The sequence below is a fragment of the Sabethes cyaneus genome, chromosome 2, assembly GCF_943734655.1.
Source record: "Sabethes cyaneus chromosome 2, idSabCyanKW18_F2, whole genome shotgun sequence".
Taxonomy (NCBI): Eukaryota; Metazoa; Arthropoda; class Insecta; order Diptera; family Culicidae; genus Sabethes; species Sabethes cyaneus.
In genome coordinates this window covers 77,920,512-77,939,472 of record NC_071354.1, presented here as the reverse complement: position 1 = coordinate 77,939,472, position 18,961 = coordinate 77,920,512, and the positions used below count along the sequence as shown (strand labels likewise).

The 18,961-nt window shown below is 42.4% G+C and overlaps 1 protein-coding gene across 1 annotated transcript in view; it reads left to right on the top strand.

Annotated features, from left to right (window-relative positions):
* LOC128735096 (serum response factor homolog) overlaps window positions 1–18,961 on the top strand; it is a 416,200-nt gene that overhangs the window by 40,789 nt on the left and 356,450 nt on the right. Inside the window, exon 2 of the mRNA XM_053829584.1 lies at window positions 17,965–18,213. Coding sequence (XP_053685559.1) covers window positions 17,965–18,213 — 249 coding nt within the window. The remainder of the gene's footprint in view (window positions 1–17,964; window positions 18,214–18,961) is intronic.

Here is an 18,961-nt window from a genome sequence, read left to right as displayed (position 1 = left end):
ATGAAAAACTAATTAAAAGGGAGTTCTGCGTTACGTCGTTTATGTAGGTATTGAAAAGCAATAACCCCAGATTGCTATCCTGTGGTACTGCATAATCATTTGTAAACGCGGTAGACTGGCTGGTACCAAGCCATACCAAAAAATATATCCATAAAGCATGTTTCTTCGGCTTCTGTGGTACACCCAAGTACCTTCGTTAGAATATAACAAGTTGTAAATAACGTATCTGTCATAATAGTTTCGATTATAACGCATTCACCACACAAATTGATTATTCCTCTGTAGTTTGTGACAGTTTGTCACATTTAGGGTAAAGAACTAGTTTTAAGCAGTCTAAGCGGGCCACTGATTGTTTTACCTTATTACAAGCGATGGGTTGACTAAGTGGGGGATATCAGCATACCAATCTTCTTGCTATCTTTAGTTCTTCAAGCTGTTACCATTGGAAGACACTATTGTTGAGCTAAACTTTTGATTTTTCGCTTTAAAAGTTGGAGCGGCGGAACTAATTTTGAACAGACCGAACCCATTTTCACCCGCAATGTGCTTTTTTAAGCAATCCTGAAATCTGAATTTTTTTACGTCCCCTTAAAAAATCCCTCGAACTTTTCGCCCTATTCAGTAAGTTCGCGTTCCTATCCGCGACTTACTAATCGGCATCTGAAGCGTAATCGGCATAGCGTATCGGCATAGATGCGTAAAATGCCATCTGTCTAAATTGTTTATCGGGGCATACACTCACCGCACCGTTCGGCAAACGGTATTCGTCGTCTCTTTTATTCTCTGGTGTTCTTATGGGAAACTGCGAGTTTGACGTCTCACTCGCTGTTTATAAGGATGGTGGGAGAACAAAAGAGGTAAACATATAGCAGTACAAACGATCCGACTCAGAACAGTGTTGTCAAAGCAAATAACATTGAAACACATCGTTGCTTTATTAAATCACTGAGAAAATTTTCGAAAATTATTGAAAAAGCTGTCTTTTGTGTTGTTTTTAATAAAGAGAAATTAATTATGAACATACATTTCTCTTAAAAGTATTGAACCACGTTTTCTCCATAGGAGGTTTCAGTTAATTTCAAACTTAAAATTCTTATTTCCAGAACCGAAACAGTGTCTTGGCAACACGATAGTTCATCAGTTGTGCTGCAGCTGCTGCTACTGGTGAACAGGTTCCGTCAATTCAGAATTTGTTTTCAGTTTTGTTAGAAAATAATAAAACTTTCGGCTAGTAACAAAGCCTTAGATAATAGCAAAAATTGAATGAATAATATGGTATGTGACAATTAAGTGCTTGACTTTTAGAGTGATTGTAATCAGTGCTGAAAAATGTGATGGATTCGTTAGTAGCGAGGTGGCGATTGCCTTCAGTAGCTGAAAAATGTACGTTTTTGGACAACAATTTTTAATTCATCATATTTCTTGTCGGAAACCCAATAAATTGTGTTTGTGTGAATCAAATGTATGGTTAAGTGATTTGTGAAGATGATCCTATCAAAAGATTTTGAAAATATGAATAAAAAAGTGCATTTTCGGCTCATTTATGTTCAACTGATTAAAATAGGTGACACTGCTTAACTCGTTCCTTACCCTATCTTCCTTTATATAGATTGAGAACATGCATTACCTTAGCATTTTTTCTATATTTTGCGACATTTGTGTAGTTGTTATGTCATTTTTACGTTATTTAGTGTAATTTTTAATTGATTTTTGCATCACTTTTCTATCTGTTATGAGTTATTAGGCCATATGAATAAAACAGTTTGCTTTGCTTTTCCCATTTAAATCATATGGGAGCATTTGCTCAAACTCTTTTATTCATACGGACTACTTTATGCTGTTTCGCATTTTTGTTTGTGTCGAGTCTAGTTGCTATGTAAATTTTGGCACTATTTCGCATCGTTTTTGGACCATTTTTGCATTTTACATGCTACATACGCTACGCTTGCAGGGTTTATGCAAGATAGAAAAATTCGGTCCGTAGTGGCACGAGCTCGTATGAAACTCGCCTGATAGTTCCAAACCCGTGTGCTAACGGTGCACAGTGGGACCATTCTGGAAAAAGGCGGTCAAAAGTCTTTTCTCGCTTTTCCTGACGTTTTCGAGCTTAGGTGTCTTAGGGTAAGTTTCATAAAAAAGTATTCTGCATCTAATGACATTTTCATATAATTGGATGTGAAAGGGATAACAAATTTGAAAAAAATAATTTTTTATAGAAACTAGATAGCATGGTCATGTGTTCGGCAAAGTTGTAGAACTTTGAATTTCACTAAACTTTGCCGAAGATACTAAGTATCTGCATCATATGATTTGCGAGATATAATTGACTTTCTGTCGTGACCCCCTTAAAATCAGTTTTTTAAACTTCTTGTACACAAAACCTTATCTAACAGGTACGACATGTTCTACAAACTGTTGGATACTATCAAAATACGTAACTTTCTAGAAGGTGTATATATCATATGTTGCTTTATTTGCTTTAAAAATGGATTTGAAGCATAAATTTTACCGTTTTTTCAAGTATTTTTTTCCGTAAATAGGCACCTACTGGCAGCTAAAGTTAGCATCTTTGACAGAAAGTCAATTATATCTCGCAAACCATATGATGCAGATACTTAGTATCTTCGGCAAAGTTTAATGAAATTCAAAGTTCTACAACTTTTCCGAACATATGACCATGCTATCTAGTTTTTACAAAAATTATTTTTTCAAATTTGTTATCCCCTTAATATATAATTATATGAAAATGTCATTAGATGCAGAATACTTTTTTATGAAACTTCTCCTAAGACACCTAAGCTCGAAAACGTCAGGAAAAGCGAGAAAAGACTTTTGACCGCCTTTTTCCAGATTAGTCCCACTGTGCGGTGACAATCGGCGTAACAGAATCTGGGAGAGTAGCTTGTAGGCGCCATTTACCAGCGTTATGCCGCGACAGTAGACGAGACAAACCACTTCTTCCATCCATTCCACCGGTATCGGCATCTCCTTCTCCCAAATCTTGGAAATAATCCAACGTAGAGCCGTTGCCAGTATTTCTCGGACATGTGAATGGAACTTTACTGGTGGGCGGTCCTTACCGGATGGTTTTGTTGGTCTTCTCGTTTCTCGTTTGGCCTCTTAGAGATCATATACTGGAACACTACCATCTTCCATTGGTATTCCTAGGTTGACTTGTGTTCCATCTCCTTCTGTAACTTTGCCATTCAATTGGTAATCAAAGAACTGCGTGTCATTACCTCGGGATAGTTTTGAATAATTCTTCACAATCCCTGTCCTCCTCCTTCTGGCGATCATTACTCCTCAGGGTCGTCGTCAACCGGTTCCCTGCTCGGCAGTATTTGGCCAAGTTCTGCATGGCGGCGATAGTCAGATCATTTTTCAAGTTGCTTTTTTCCTCTTCTCCGGTTGTTGTAATCAAACCAATCATTTCGTATACTCTGGGGCTCTCCATCTATTGCCATGGTAGCCGAGCGTATTCTACGCCAACCACCCACGAAGATTGAAGCCTAACCCATCGTCTCGAAAAAAGGCAATACCTCAATATAGTTCTTGGTAGTTGGCAGGTTCAGCCAAGGAGGACGGCTTTGATGTGTCTGGTATACGGTTGACAGTTTTGAGCTACTAGGTGATGTCCAGAGTTAGTATCCCAAGCAACAATGTGAGTTTCATTGTACTCTTATGGCGGTTTTCATGACCAATTTTGGTCTAAATTGCCTTCATAAGTGTGTAATAAAACCCAAATTTTTACTTGGGATACGTACCCCGTTGGGAATGTATGTTCGTAATGTTAAGGAAGAACCGGCCGTCTATAGGAATGCGGCCCTCCTAGTACTTTATTCATAGGACAGGTGATCTTTTTAGGTATTTTTGCAACGAAAATGTGGTTCCAACAATCAGGCCTCGGGAAGCTGAAAATTTTATACAATTTTATGCAGATTTCTACCCTACCGATCTGGGCGTACATATCTGCGTGCGGACCCCGTATACCTTAATAGACACATTCTGTCGTTAGTCGTCTTCTAATCTACCACGCTGTCCTGCATTCTGGCCAGCTCTACAAATTCCTAGTTTTTACGTAGTGCCACCGGTCTGGTAGAACTGGCCCTTTCGCTGCGGATCTTACATCTCCTTTACGATAGATTTCTTGCAGAGCTACGATACTGAGTTGTGTAGATCGATGATGAATATCTCGATCCATGTTTACTTGAATGTTCGCAACAAGGTGGGTTTAGGCAGGTTGCCTTACTGGGTCACTCTACCGAGTCTCGTGATAGGGCTGCCATCTTAGTTTTAGTGCCGAGACATCACGTATCTTAATTCAGCAGCGCACTCCGCGTCATACGCTGTCATGAGCCGCCCCTATACTAAATTGAAGACGCTTACTAGGTTGAGGAATGCAGAACCAGCAAGGGCCACCTCTGACATGAGGACAAACGCTCCTGACTGATAAAATTACTCCTCGTGCTGACACTCAGGACTCAATATTCGCATGTGTGTCTCCTTCCATGTCAGTATACGACCTTAGATTCCATCGGGGTTGGATTCCATCTCCGCTGAGATTGCTCGTTTTCCGGCTGGTGCATCGAGGATGTAGAGATATAATGATATGCTGGAAAAGAGGTTAAGGACCACTATGGGGTCTATTTTATATTTGCGAGTACGCGAGGCACCAATTTTATGCATTATCCAGTTGTTCATCAACCACGATTGGATAATTGCATATTTCGGTTATAAATTATTTTAATAGTTTTACCACGTTGTATGGTTTACAAGTAACTGTACTTACAGATATGGAGTTAGCTATCTGTATTTTATTTTTGTAAATATCAAAAAAGGTGAAAGCCTTTGATAGTTTCCTGCGTGTCAACACAGGAATCTCCGTGCATTTTTTGTGTAGCATCATAACAATCCTCTTGCAACACATATCCAAAAACCTTAAAAACAGAATAATAATAATACACTTCTATTAGCGTGTGCCTTCTTGATTTCGACATGTGTACCGGCTTCTGTTTGGGGCTACCGTTTGAAGTTAAGCTCTCACCGTAACCCGGATTCAATTGCCCAGCAAAGGCCTAAGGACCTTCCATTCCATCTGCTGCTTTGGCATAACACTCACTCGCGTGGAGCTTTTTTTCTGTCTTTTTTCGACTGCATTATTATTTACTAGCAACCAAACGAGGAATTGTTCACCTGGCAAGGGCCTGCGGCAACCTGCCTGCCTGTCTGCCTACTTGCCCGCCCGGCTTGGTGGCCTGTGTTTGCTTTCCATTCCGCGATTATTTCTTGCATATTTTTCCTTCGCTATTCATCGCGACTCAATTTGTGCGCTTTTGGGTGAATCGCGGAAAGCTTTGCACTCGGCGCGAAGGGTTTGATTATTATGCAGTGTTAAATATAAAAGCGATCTCGCTGAATACAAATTTACGAATGTTTTAACTGAAGCTTGTGCTTGAGGGTTTTGCAGAAGAATCGCGGTCGCCAATTGTTCTCTGTGTTTTTTTTTTGCGCATGCGAAATTTTCGCGACCTTTGAAGAAGAGCGTTGTTGGCACGACTTTCAGCAGAAGCAGCCGCATACCTGAGGCGGTCGGTGGATTATTTTCTGCTCGGAACAATTATCTGGAAGTTGTTTAGCGGCCCTGATGCTTGCTGTCCGCCCGCTTCTTTGGTTCGAATGTTTTATTTATGCTCACATTTTTGTCCGATTTCGCTTTGAATTTCAAAATGGATACTTTATTGCGATGCATTATGTATCCTGCCGGGAACAGGGAGAAAATCGTTATGGTTTACTGAGTGCTGGGTGTTTATAGTGTACTTTCTTCGCCCGTTAACATCCCTCTTCTGCAATCGGGGTGTTTGCGCATGAATGATAGCAGGTCGTTGTCAACTTTACACATCAATTTAACGACGAACGGCGCACAGGCTGCGGACTCGACTTCGTGATAAGATAAGATTCGGGACCCCGTCTTGAAAGGCGAATATTTGCCCGTTGGCAGCGAGAAAAAGTGAGCGGACTTCGACGCAAAGACTGTGCCAGCGATCGGCGCGATAACGATCTGCGAAACTTGATTGAACCGGACCGGAGGTTGACAATTTTATCGGGGATATCTTTCTCAGGAGGTGGCCAGCAGCAGCAGCAGCAGCGAGGCGCACTCGAAGGTGCAGATAATTTGCACGTCCTTCTTTTATCTTATCGTCACTGTCGACGCGTCGCGCTTCGACGAACTCGGTGCGATTGCGGCGGAGTCAGTGATTTATTGGGAGAGAATTTTCTTATGGCGTTGCCATTTTTCTTGTGAACAGGAAACGAGCGTCTGGGATGAATTTTACAGCTGATGAAAGTTTCGCACTTAATGGACGTTCGTAACCGCCATAACCAATGAAAGTAAAAATAAAATTTTGTTTTATGTTAAAGGAATGCAGTAAGCTGCCAAATTTTGAAAATACTTTTTGAAGAAATTAATCACTGCATTTAAAAGACTAATTGGAATTGAATTTGTTACAAGAAAGTTCACTTAAATTTGCGTGAGACACGCACTTTTATAATGGTTCTAAATCTGTCCAATAAGTGTCAATATATCTAGTCAACATATTACCGGCAGTGCAAACGTCTCAGTTAGTTGGCAAATGGCAGTATCGCATAAACGCAGCTACTCAATCATCTCCTGTTGCCAAAACGTCCCAAACCACTTTCAAACGAAATGAGCGACAATCAAAAACTAGGTCACACCGCGTTTCGTCGTTGCTCTATGCGGCATGCATCGAAATGCATCTATGCCTGCATGCTGGGGCAAAAACCGGCACTGCCATGCACATAAACACACTCCGCGTGCCGGCCGGTTAGAATCGGTAGGCGTGTTAAAACTTCTAAATATAGCCTGAGAAACTTGTTAGGGTCCACGCGGTGGTTCACGCAGTGTCGGATAACTTCTGCGGGTTCTCGTTCGTGATCGGTCGAATTGAACCGCCCTATCACCGTATTCGACCGTATGCCACCAGCTCTGAAACAGCTAGCGACAGCGACGCCAATTCCCTATGAGCTGGTTTACCAAGAAAATTCGTACGGCAAACAAGGAAATTGGCAAAATATTTGTCATACACGCGAAATTGTTTTCATTCTCGCTAGCGGCTATTGACTAACTGGCTTATTAATGGGTGGCTGGGATTTTTTTTTTGCGATACCAGGAAGAGTCTAAACTAGGTACCAAACTAACATTTCCACGAATATTTCAGAATAAATAACTCTGGTATGCAAACATGTTTTTCAAGGGATGGAATGGGATGTTTTAGGTGAATTTCATGATATTCGATGTGGCGAATACAGAACTGATTTCTATTTCTCTCCACCACGCGCAGATATTTTTGCAATATTTGACGTTTTCATGAAAAAATAAACATTCAACATGAGTATAGCGGAAATTTTAATAAACAAGTGACAGTTTGAATAGTTTCACAGATTTATGATTCATGAACGTTAAGATTTAAATCAATAGAAGAAGTTCATCGATGTTTCGACGTTATTGCGACGTTTCGGCCAGACTTAGGTCATCCTCAGGGTTTACAATAATTGTCGTCTCTGTATAATTCGTTTAGACCAACATAAAGTACAGTAGTCATGGGCTTCTAGTCTGTTGGAGGCTTGAATCGTATTTAAACGTACATATGGATTAATAAAAAAGCTGAAAAATCTCACAGTTGGCTCCAGCATGGACATGTTTTGTCAAACATACTCGACGAACTTCAGTGAACGACTGTCAAACTGCATTTCAATCTGATTGGTCCTTCCAAAAAGACCGATTCAGATTAACCGTCAGCAACTGTCAACAACAACAGAACGGAAAGAAACTATGACGTCTAATCTCTATCAGCCTTAAAGTTTATTCTAAATATAGCACGGGGTGCTTTCGTGTCCATCTAGCGGTAAGCATGAGCAAAAGCAACCTAACTAAAATGATCCATTAGGAAATTTTTCTCGTCAGAAAACACCGTTCGTTTTCTCAAGTCTTACTTGTTGCTGCTTCGGTATAAGATCATGTGCCTTTTGGAACCTGTAAGACCTTGAGCTCATTTTCTTCGATTTGCCTTAGATGGCGCTACTTCGCGGATACCGTTCAAATCGCTTCTTCGCTTGACCGCGGACAACAACACAAATAGAGAGATCCAGAGGCACTGATAGAAAAGGTTACGACCAAAGGAAGCGCACAATAGTCCAAAAGGGCGGAAAGTAAAATTTTCTTCCTAGTGTCTCTTGTTTTCATTTTATCATTTATGGTCTTCAGCACTTCTGTTCGTATGAATATCCCCCTTAATCTAAAACTATCAAAAGTTAGTTATCGCTTACTATAATGAAAATAAAAAAATAACTTTTTTGTGTTAGGAAATATAGACACAGTTTCTTCGGAAAAGTTGTAAAAACAACCAACTTTGCTGAAGAAATAAAATTTCTATGTTTATCGAGTGCTGAACTATAAGGCATATTCTTTAAAACTTCTTTAAAAAATGGTTTTTCATTCTTAGCTTTTGTTAGTTGCATTTTACAAGAATACAATGTTCTAAACAATTATCAAAGCTTTCAAAATACACGTTTTTGCAGAAGACCGCAAATCTTTTGGACTCTTACTTGCTGAGTTATCGCATATCCAAGCTTTAAATTTCCATAGCTTTACGAGCCCATGGGGTAAAATGGGGCAAGCGGATTTATGAAATCAGTGCTTCATCTTAACGCTTGAGTCGAGTACTATAAACTTGTATGTGTTCCGCTTGTCCCCAACTACCTAAATGGGAGTACGGCAAGCATACGTTTTATGTGTTTCGCGTTCGCGAAAGGCTCGATACACGTCCATTTTTTTGTGTTCGTGGATAGACACATCGTTTCTTCGGCAAAGTTATAGAATATATAAAGATAAACAATTTTGCTGAAGAAATGCCATTTCTATCTCTATCGAGTGCAGAGGTGTAGAGTATTTCCGTCGTAAATTCTTTAAAAATAAGTTTTCCATATTTAGCGTATGTTGGTTGCATTTTACACGAGCATATGGTTCTAGGCTATTACTGAAAGGCTCAAAACACATGTTTTTGCAGAAGGTTGCAAATCTCTAGGACCTTTCCTTACGAAGTTATCGCTTATTTAGGCTTGATTTCTCCTTAACTACACGAGCCAAAAGCGATAACTTTGTAAGGAAAGGTCCTAGAGATTTGCAATCTTCTGTATAAACGTGTATTTTGAGTCCTTCAATAATCGCCTAGAACCATATATTTCTGTAAAATGCAGCCAACATAAGTTAAGTATGAAAAACTTATTTTTAAAAAAATTCCAAGGAAAATGCTCTATAGCTCTGCGTTCGATAGGAATAGAAATGTCATTTCTTTAGCAAAGTTGTTTAACTTTATATTTTCCATAACTTTGCCAAAGAAACCATGTGTCTATCTACTAACACAAAAAAATGGACGTGTTTCGAGCCATTTGCGAACGCGAAACACATAAAACGTATGCTTGCCGTACTCTCATTTGGGTGCTTGGGCTTGTTCCCAAGCACCCATACCCATACCCATGTATGGAACCCATACAAGTTTATAGTACTCGACTTAAGCTTTAAGATGAAGTGCTGATTTCATAAATCCACTTGCCCCATTTTACCCCATAGGCTCGAGAAGCTACGGACATTTGAAGCGTGAGTATATGATAACTTACACACTTAAAAAAAATAAGCAAAATTTGCCGAGCGTTCGGTGAAAATTTCAGTTTTGCAAATCGACGTTTACGGATCTTTACTAACGTTTGGCATCATAAAAAATTTTACCGAACACTCGGCTGTCCAAATCTCTGCAAAATTTTGTTGAGTTCACTGTGTAGAGAGTGTGTAGAGAGTAAAAGTCCCAGAGATTTGCGGTCTTCTGCAAAAACGTGTGTTTTGAGAGCTTCGATAATTGCCTAGAACATTATATTCTTGTAAAATGCAACTAATAAAAGCTAAGTATGAAACACCAATTTTTAAAGAAGTTTTATAGAATATGCCCTATAGTTCAGCACTCGATAAAGATAGAAATTTCAATTATTCAGCAAAGTTGGTTGTTTTTACAATCTTTACAACTTTGCTGAAGAAACTATGGCTATATTTCGTAACACAAAAGATTTATTTTTTTATTCTCATTATAGTAAGCAATGACGAACTTTTGACAGTTTTAGATTAAGGGGGATATTCATACGAACAAAAGTGCTGAAGACCATAAATGATAAAATGAAAACGAAAGACGCTAGTTAAAAAGTTCCGCTTTTCGCCCTTTTGGACCACTGTGGAGCGTACGCAGCCATTCGACTAAATACAAAACCCTTATCAGAATGGAAGTTCTTTATGAACTTAAAGCTAACTGACTACAAACTGAAAGCGGAGATTAGCGGTTGCGTATGAATTACGAGCTACAGGTACTACTTGCAGAGATTCCTAATATACATCTGGTAAATATTGATACGTTGCAGTAAGCCGGACACATCTTAAAGATGCTGGACGATAGTGCGGCAAAAACAGCTTTTATCGACAACCCCATCAGCACCAGGAACAGAGGAGCCCACCGTACGAGTGAGCTCGTGATGCGAGATGGCTCAGGGCGAAAGTGACTTGCAACTGCTAAGGCGCCTAGGAGACTGGTCACTTCGAAGACGTCGAAGACGACAGTGACTACTACGACCGAGATTGACGGCGACTGCGACCGACAATGATGGCTTCTAAGACCGGCGATTACGACCGATGATGTCGACTGCAACTGACAGTGACGGCAACTACTACGATCGACAAGGACGGCGACGACGGCGGCTACTACGACTACGACGGTGACTACGATCGACGATGACGGCGACGACGACAATAACAACGACCGACGGTGACGGCGACTGTGACCAATGTTGATTACTACGATAGACAATGACGGCGATGATCAACGATGGCGACGGTGACTACTATGACCGACGATGACGGCAACTGCCAGGACCGACGATGATGAAAACTACGACCGACGATGACGGCAACTGAGAGCTGCAGTGATAGCGGCTATGACTGATGGCGATGACGGCGACCCTTGCCACTACGACCGACGATAACTGTGACTGCGATCGACGATGACGGCGATTACGATCGATAATGACAGCGACCACTACGAGCGACTATAATGACTGATGATGACTATGACCTACAATGATGGCCATTACCAGGACTGACGATGATGATAACTACGACCGACGATGACGGCGACTGTGACCTACGCTGACAGCGACTACGACCGCCGATAACGGCGAATATAACTGACGATAACGGTGACTACGATCGACGATGACGACTAGAAGTGGGCAAAACGGTCGACGACGATTGCGACCGATGATGACAGCGGCTATAGCCGACGGTGACGGCGACGACGATCAACAATGACAACGACCAATACGATCGACGATGACGGCGACTACTACGATTGACGATAATAGCGACGATAACGACGATAACGGCGACTACAACGACCGACGATGACGATAACTACGATCGACGATATCAGTGACTACGACTGACGGTAACGATGACTACGACCGACGATGACAGCGACTACCACGACCGACGATGATGATTACTAGAACTACAATCGATGATAACGGCTACTGCGACCTCCGGCAGCAGCGGCTACGATCGACGGCGATGACGACGACAGCGATGATGGCAACTACGACCGACGATAATGGTGACTATGGACCCTAAAATTAGGAAATTAGGAGGACTATGGGCTAAAATTAGGAAATTTTTCAAACCCTTACTCTGTAACATTATCTAAGTATCTAGGATAGGCTGATACGTGCTACCCCTGATGGTTCAAAATCAAGTGTCGTTTATGACGCTAGATGATTTGTAGCAAGGTGACGAACTATCGAATTTGCTGTTCAGAATTGCATTGGAAGGTGCCATTCGAAGGGTAGGCATGAGGAGAAGTGGTACCATCATCACGAAATCTCACATGCTCCTAGGGTTTGCGGACGACATCGACGTTAACCGTTGAGCTGTGGAAGAAGCGTACACGCATCTTAAGGAAGCTGCGAGGATAGGGCTTATGATAAATTCTATCAAAACAAAATATATGGTGGCTGGTAGAGAGCGTGGTAGCCCTTCGGGTGTTGGAACTGCGATGGTAATACATGGACATATTTTTGAAGTGGTCGACGAATTCGTTTACCTTAGCACGTTAGTGACATATGACAACGATATGACTCGTGAAGTTAAAAAGGCGGATACCGGCTGCTAACAAGGTCTTCTACGGATCATGTAGCCAGCGGAGGTTCCGTAGCCTGCAACTCCGTACAAAACTCTCTATAAGACGCTCTTTAAGACGTTAATTCTCCCGCTGGTACTCTATTGCTACGAAGCGTTGACGTTGAAAGAAAGCGACCGATAAGCTCTTGGTGTTTTTGGGCGTCAGGCGCAGGCGCTTGAATCATGAAATATACTAAGTATACAACGATGCGGATATTGTGAAGCGGCTAAGACACGGCAGGCTACAATGGACTGGTCACGTAGCAAGGATGCCAGATGAAGGACTAGAGAAAACAATATTTAGCAGAGATCCCGACAAAGGCCGACGTCTTCGAGGCTGGCCCAGTAATTCTTGGATGAGATGCTAGAGAATCGGGTATTAAAGAGCGGCAGCCGTAGAAACTTGGAAACGTCTCTTGCATTCAGCACGCATTCGATAAGCGGATTGTCGCCGAAAAAAATGAAAAGATGAATGATTTTGTCCATTGTTCTCGGTCCTGGGCTACTCGTCGCCAATTCGTTGCGCGTCTCGGCACACGCAAGTTGGCTTCAACCTGGCCGAGCCATCTAGCGCGTTCTATTCCTCTATTCCTGGTGGCGCACCGGTGGGGTTCTTGAAGAGAACGGATTTCACTGCACAGTCGTCCTGCATCCTGGTGACGCGACTGGCCCACCGTAGTCTCCCAAATTTCACCAGGTGTATGATGGAAATCTCTCCAAATAGTGCCTGCAACTCGTGGTTCGTGGCTACGCCAGAAACAGTCTGCAAAACGTTTCATTCAAATAAGACAAGTGCATATATGACACGTTCCAGCGTTACGGGACATTATCCCTACTATGCAGATCGGTTCCTGTTTCATTAAATTCCTGCCATTCTAGTGGAAAATAAAGTACTCTTATAACAACTATTTTACAAGGTATTTGCCAAAAATTTTGTGAACCAGGAGGCGAATCTCAGGGTAACAATGGGTGCTAATTGTGTCCCGTAACGTTGGAATGTGTCATATGTCTTCCGTAAGCAAAGTTACTGTCTCAAGTCCGTAGAGGACTACTGTTCTGATTAGCATTTTGTACATCATCAGCTTTGTGCGGCGGCGTATGCTCTTTGATCGAAGCGTCTTGCGGAGGGAAAAGTAGACTCGATTCCCAACTTGAATGCGTCGTCGGATCTGCTTACTCATATTGTTGCCGGCACTAACCAGAGATCCCAAATATACAAACTCTTCCACTTCCAGTTCATCACCGTCAATAGTCACTGCCCGCGGGAGGCAAACGTCAAAAGTAGTTACATTCAAATTTCAGTAATTGCACTAAGCTTATCACCGATTGTGAGGAAAACTTTCCTTAGTTGGGCCGACCTGATTAAGCCAAGAGATGATATGAACAACACTTGAACCACTGACAACCAGACAAGACACTCGCATTAATTCCCTCGTCCATTCAAAAGCCACCCATTTGTCGAAAAAGAAGGTTTCACAACATGGCCACACCGTGACAGTCGACCGTTGCTTCGAATTTTCAGTTCAAAACCGTACGAATGTAAAATCCCTACAGTATAAAACCGTACAAATGTAAGCTACTCCGCAACATGCATATCGGAGGGTGCCAGTGTACCTATAGGACAGGACGTGCCATCTGGCTTCTTATTCTTCTTCTTATTATTACCGCCATCCCGATTGAATATTCTTTGTTGCACTCTGCATCACTGTTGCCTGCACATATTATTTTAAGAATAACTTCGTTTGCCGAACAACAGCTTCTGAATACGCCACAGTTTATGCGACCAAAATCATGTTTTGCATTTCATTTTGAAAATTGAAATTCGTGTACAAACAAAACTAATGTAGAACCAAGCATAGAACTACAGAATACAAAAGAAATCAAAATTTGGAAATAATAACTTACTATCGTATTCCCACTAATGAGTTTCAGCAACACTGAAAGCGATACCGCGTTATATTTTCCAGTCAACGGTTGCTCGTTGCTTTCAGCCAATCAGAAATTGGGTCAATTTTGGGTCAACGTCACGGTTGACACTTGGCACGTCCTGTCCTAGCAGTGTACAAGTAAAATGTGTACACTCTTAAATGATTCTACCTGTAAATAGGTCGGATTTACTTAAAGCTAGGTGGAAACTACTCAACATGCCATGCCCTTAACGTGTACAAAAGTACGTTATTTGTCATAGAGAATAATTCAATTTATCGGTAGCAAGTAGCCAAAATTAGTTGAATTTTTTAGCCAAAGTTTGAGTTTGTACACTTTAAGGGCATTTTGAGTAGTTTCAACCTAGCTTTGAAAAAATCTGGCCTTTTTACAGGTAGACTCATTTAAGAATGTAGGACGATGGTTTTTGAAGGATTTTCTTCTATGTGTCATGTCAGTTCGTCAGTGCTTGAAATGTTAGCTGTAACAGCTCTTCCCAATTAATGACAGTCTTTGTCAAAATTGGCGATAAGTTTAGAAAAATTTAGGAAATTTGACTGTACATACTGCATTGTTCAGCATTATGTCTAATCGGTACGGATCTAAACCTTTTGTGTTAAGTGTGGTTTCGTTTCTGTTAGAAGACGAAGGCCATGCCGGATTTATGGTGTTGAGCGCTTAGCGGAATCCATCGATATTAAATAAGACGAACAACTAACAAGGTAAAGACGTCAGAAGAAGTGGGGAAAGATAAGATGTGAGATAAAGTCAGCGATTTTATGAGAGATTAGATGAGTGTCGAGAGATGAGATTAGATGTCAGATAATATGAGATGTTATATGACATGAGATGTGAGCCGACATGTGGTGTGAGAAGAGATGGGATGAGACGAGATGAGAGATGACAAGAGAGGAAATGAATTGAGATTAGATGAGGTATGAGGTGAGATGAGACGATGAGAGATTGGATTATATAGGATGAATAGTCAAATAATAAGGAGATGTGAGATGGTGCTTTACAAAAGGTGACATCCGAGTCGAGAAATGAAAAATGATGTTGCAGGAATATGAAAGTGAGTTAAGAGTTGAAATGAGGAATTATATAAGAACAAGATTGCAATCGTTTTCGGTTTGCCAATAATTGAAACAACGAAAGACAAACTAAATCGCATTTAATTCGCTTACTAGCTTACTTTTAACTCTTTGAGAGATTAACAGAATGGTGATGTATTGTCAATAGGATCAGAGAATAACTATCACAGACAACGATTTAATGGGATTTGTTCTTATGCTTATGCAAGAGATGATCTTATTTCGTCAGATGTGAAAAATCTAAACTAATTTCATGGAAATCGTCACATCTCAGTTGTTCTCCTTTCACTTATTAACTGAAAATTGTTCTAGTCTTGGCATAATTTCACCTGTATAGTTTCACCTGTCAATGAGTAAAGCAAAACCTAGGTGGATACCGTTATGGAAACCGGGGATTCTGGCAATGAGTACATAGTAAAACCTATTTTAGGTTATTTTAGTCTATTTTAATTTATATAATTTTATCAATAGAATATTATCTTTGGCAAGGAAAAAAAATTAATCTTGAATAGAATTTATCTTATCTTAGTGCATTACTCCTACGTTCCCTACGACGGAACGATAGCAGCAAGTATAATATTCACGCGCAAATGATTCTACCTTATGCCGTTCCAAGATCAAACCCTTTATCGCTGCACCGCTTGACCTGTCCTCGGCACACGCGAAAGTGTGAATTTATGTTCAAACACATGTTTTCCATCTGCACATATTTCTTGCTCACTCGAGGCCCGCCCCGCCTTTGCCCTCAAGGACCACGGTCCGAAAGGTCGACACAATTTCCACAACGGGTCCAAAAAAATTCATCCAATTTCCGCAATCCTCCCTGCACCACGCTGCCCTTTCCGTCCGCAAGTCAACATCAACTGGGCTTAGGCCTACCGAAAATGATACCAAAGATCTGATTCACACTTTTCTCCCGTCGACGACGATGTTTGTCCGTGCTTTTATTGTCCGGCATGCTTGGCATGTTTGAACTGTCCGCCGCCGTGCGCGGAATCCGCTCGCTGGCCACTGTGCCACCGTGCAGTTTGCGTGCCCTCCGGCGCGGCCGCATCGGGGTTCGGAATATTGAAAGCGAAGATTGAGCACCCGCGGTTGGCAGAGTTGGCGGAAAAGTGATGCGGTGCGGTAGCATTCAATGGTGGCTTTTGAGATACGCGCGCAATGTTGCAGAAAATTAGCATAATCCACCCTCTCCGGTCCGTGGTGGCGATCCGCGATGCTTTGGAACATGAACAATGCATAGGTGCAGAACATAAGTATTGTGGCTGCAGGTGGTGGTGGGTGTGAAAAGCTGGACGACGACGTGATCGTCGTCGTCAGCTGCTGGTTGGGCGGTTGGGAATTTAAACGAGCCGAAACCGGAGTGTCCCATAGTAGTGCCGAGGTGCAAAATAAATAATAAAGAGGATTCGCTACTTTACCTGTTAGGCCGGGAAAGTGCAATTGGTTCGGTGCTGGCTAGGAACCCATGTTTTGGAAGCAGTTGTTTGAACAACAAATTTGTTCTGGGCTTCGGTTCGTATTCTACCAGCCTAAAATTTGACGCAATCTCCGATTTACGACTCAGTTCACCGGAGCAAACCATTAGCAACGGGCGGACCTTGCTTTGTCGTAAGCAAAAGACAGTATTCAACTGTTTATCTTGTGTGTTTCTCCCGGTCGGTGGTGTGTGCAACTGTCTGGCCCCAAAACAGACAGAACAGAAGTCAACCGAAATGAGTTAAAACCGAAGGTGTGAAAAGCCAAAAAGTTTCACCTTAGCGCGCCAACGTGAAACTGCTTTTAATTTACCGCCAATCCGCGAACCCGTACGATGCAGCGGAGTGTCGTCTGGATTTCTACAGGCCCGGTGAAGGGTCGGCCGGTAGAGCAAATGGCCCTAAAGATTCCGACCGTTGCTCTGGGCAATCCAGGCATACCGCGTGCCGCGCCGTGCCGCGCCGGCCGGTGCGCGCAGGGCACACGAGATTGGATTTAAATTGAATGTTTTCGCCCGTGTGTTGATTCCGACGGCTGCGGTTGAATTGTCGGAGTTGATGCGAGGAAAGCGAGTGGCTGGCGGTGATGGTGCGGTATCAAGGTAGGCACGGATCAGCTTCTGGATTCTGCGCTGGTTGTTTTCCTTCGAGATTTCTCCTAATCGCAAGGAATTTATTGAGTTTGTTAAAATGTGTGTAGTATTTGGACCGATGTTAGAAGCGCGCAGGAACGTGAGCGTGTGTTGCACATACATACTCCCGGGGAATGAATGGTTCGGCGAGGAATTCAGGAAGTTATTTTCGGTAGATATACTGGGTTATTCGAGATATGGGATTTCTAATGGGTGGCAGCGATTGCGATGTTATCGGTTTCAGGTTTGCATACAGTGGAAGCTTTCGAAAGCATGCAGTTGACTGTACGTTTTGCGGGCTTTGCTTACTGTTGGAAATGCTAAATGATTAGCACCTATTGGAAATGCCGTATAAGAAATAATAAATACGTTTCACTTTATTTTGGTTTTGAAAGTACTTTGGAAGGGATTTTTAGAAAGAAAATATAAATGTATTACATAAAGAGTAGAACACCTGCCTGGATTCCTTGGGGAACCCAAACCTAATTTCAATTGCAACAACACCGGAAACTAATCTTTTCTTTCATTACATTTCTCTCTTTCCGCAGGCCTACGAACTATCGACGTTAACCGGCACGCAGGTGATGCTGCTGGTGGCCTCCGAGACTGGTCACGTGTACACGTTCGCAACGCGCAAACTGCAACCGATGATCACGTCGGAAGCGGGCAAAGCGCTCATCCAGACCTGTCTGAACTCGCCGGATCCGCCGACCGGGTCGACCGGCGATCAGCGGATGTCTGCCACCGGGTTCGAGGAAACCGAACTCAGCTACAACATCGGCGACGAAGATTCGAAAGTAAGACAGCTAGTATACGGCCACGGTCACCACGGGCATGCTCATCTGGCGCATCCGCAAACCGGGCACTACGGGCTCGATCAGAGCCTGATGCAGCAACCGTATCCGGTCAGCGGGCAGGGTTCGCCGCTGTCCCATGCGCAAACCTACTCGCCGCACTCGGGCCATTCGCACCATTCGCATATCCCGCATCACTCCCATACAGCCCACATGACGCACGCACATGCGCAACGGTAGTCCGACCGTCGCGGGTTTCGTTTCGATTTATTTGGCTTTATTGTTATGGTAATCATTATTTACGTATGGGTCCCTCCGCCACCGACCAACTCCGGCCACACGCCAGAGAGACAAACGGGAAGGTGAGCGACTCGACCCATAACCTCCAGTAGGAGAGATACAGGAGTGTGCGGGGACCAAAGTGTAGATATTTAAGGAAAAGTGTCGAAAACAAGTCTCTTTCACTTTTCATCATGGCTTGAGTCATCGCGTCACGGTGGGCTAACCTCAACCAACGATGTTCAGACACACCATTCAGATTCACTCCACTAACGAAATGTTGCAAAATTTGAATTCTCCCCAAATTGCACCCACCGTGTACCGTCCATGGAGCACCCAGCAGAAAAGCTGCACGTATGCATAAAGAAAGTAATTATTTATTAATGATAATTATAAAATATTCCATCGAGATCTCATGCAACAATAACCTGTACGGTTTAAAATAGTCTTTCTTCCGTCCAAAGCCTGTCCG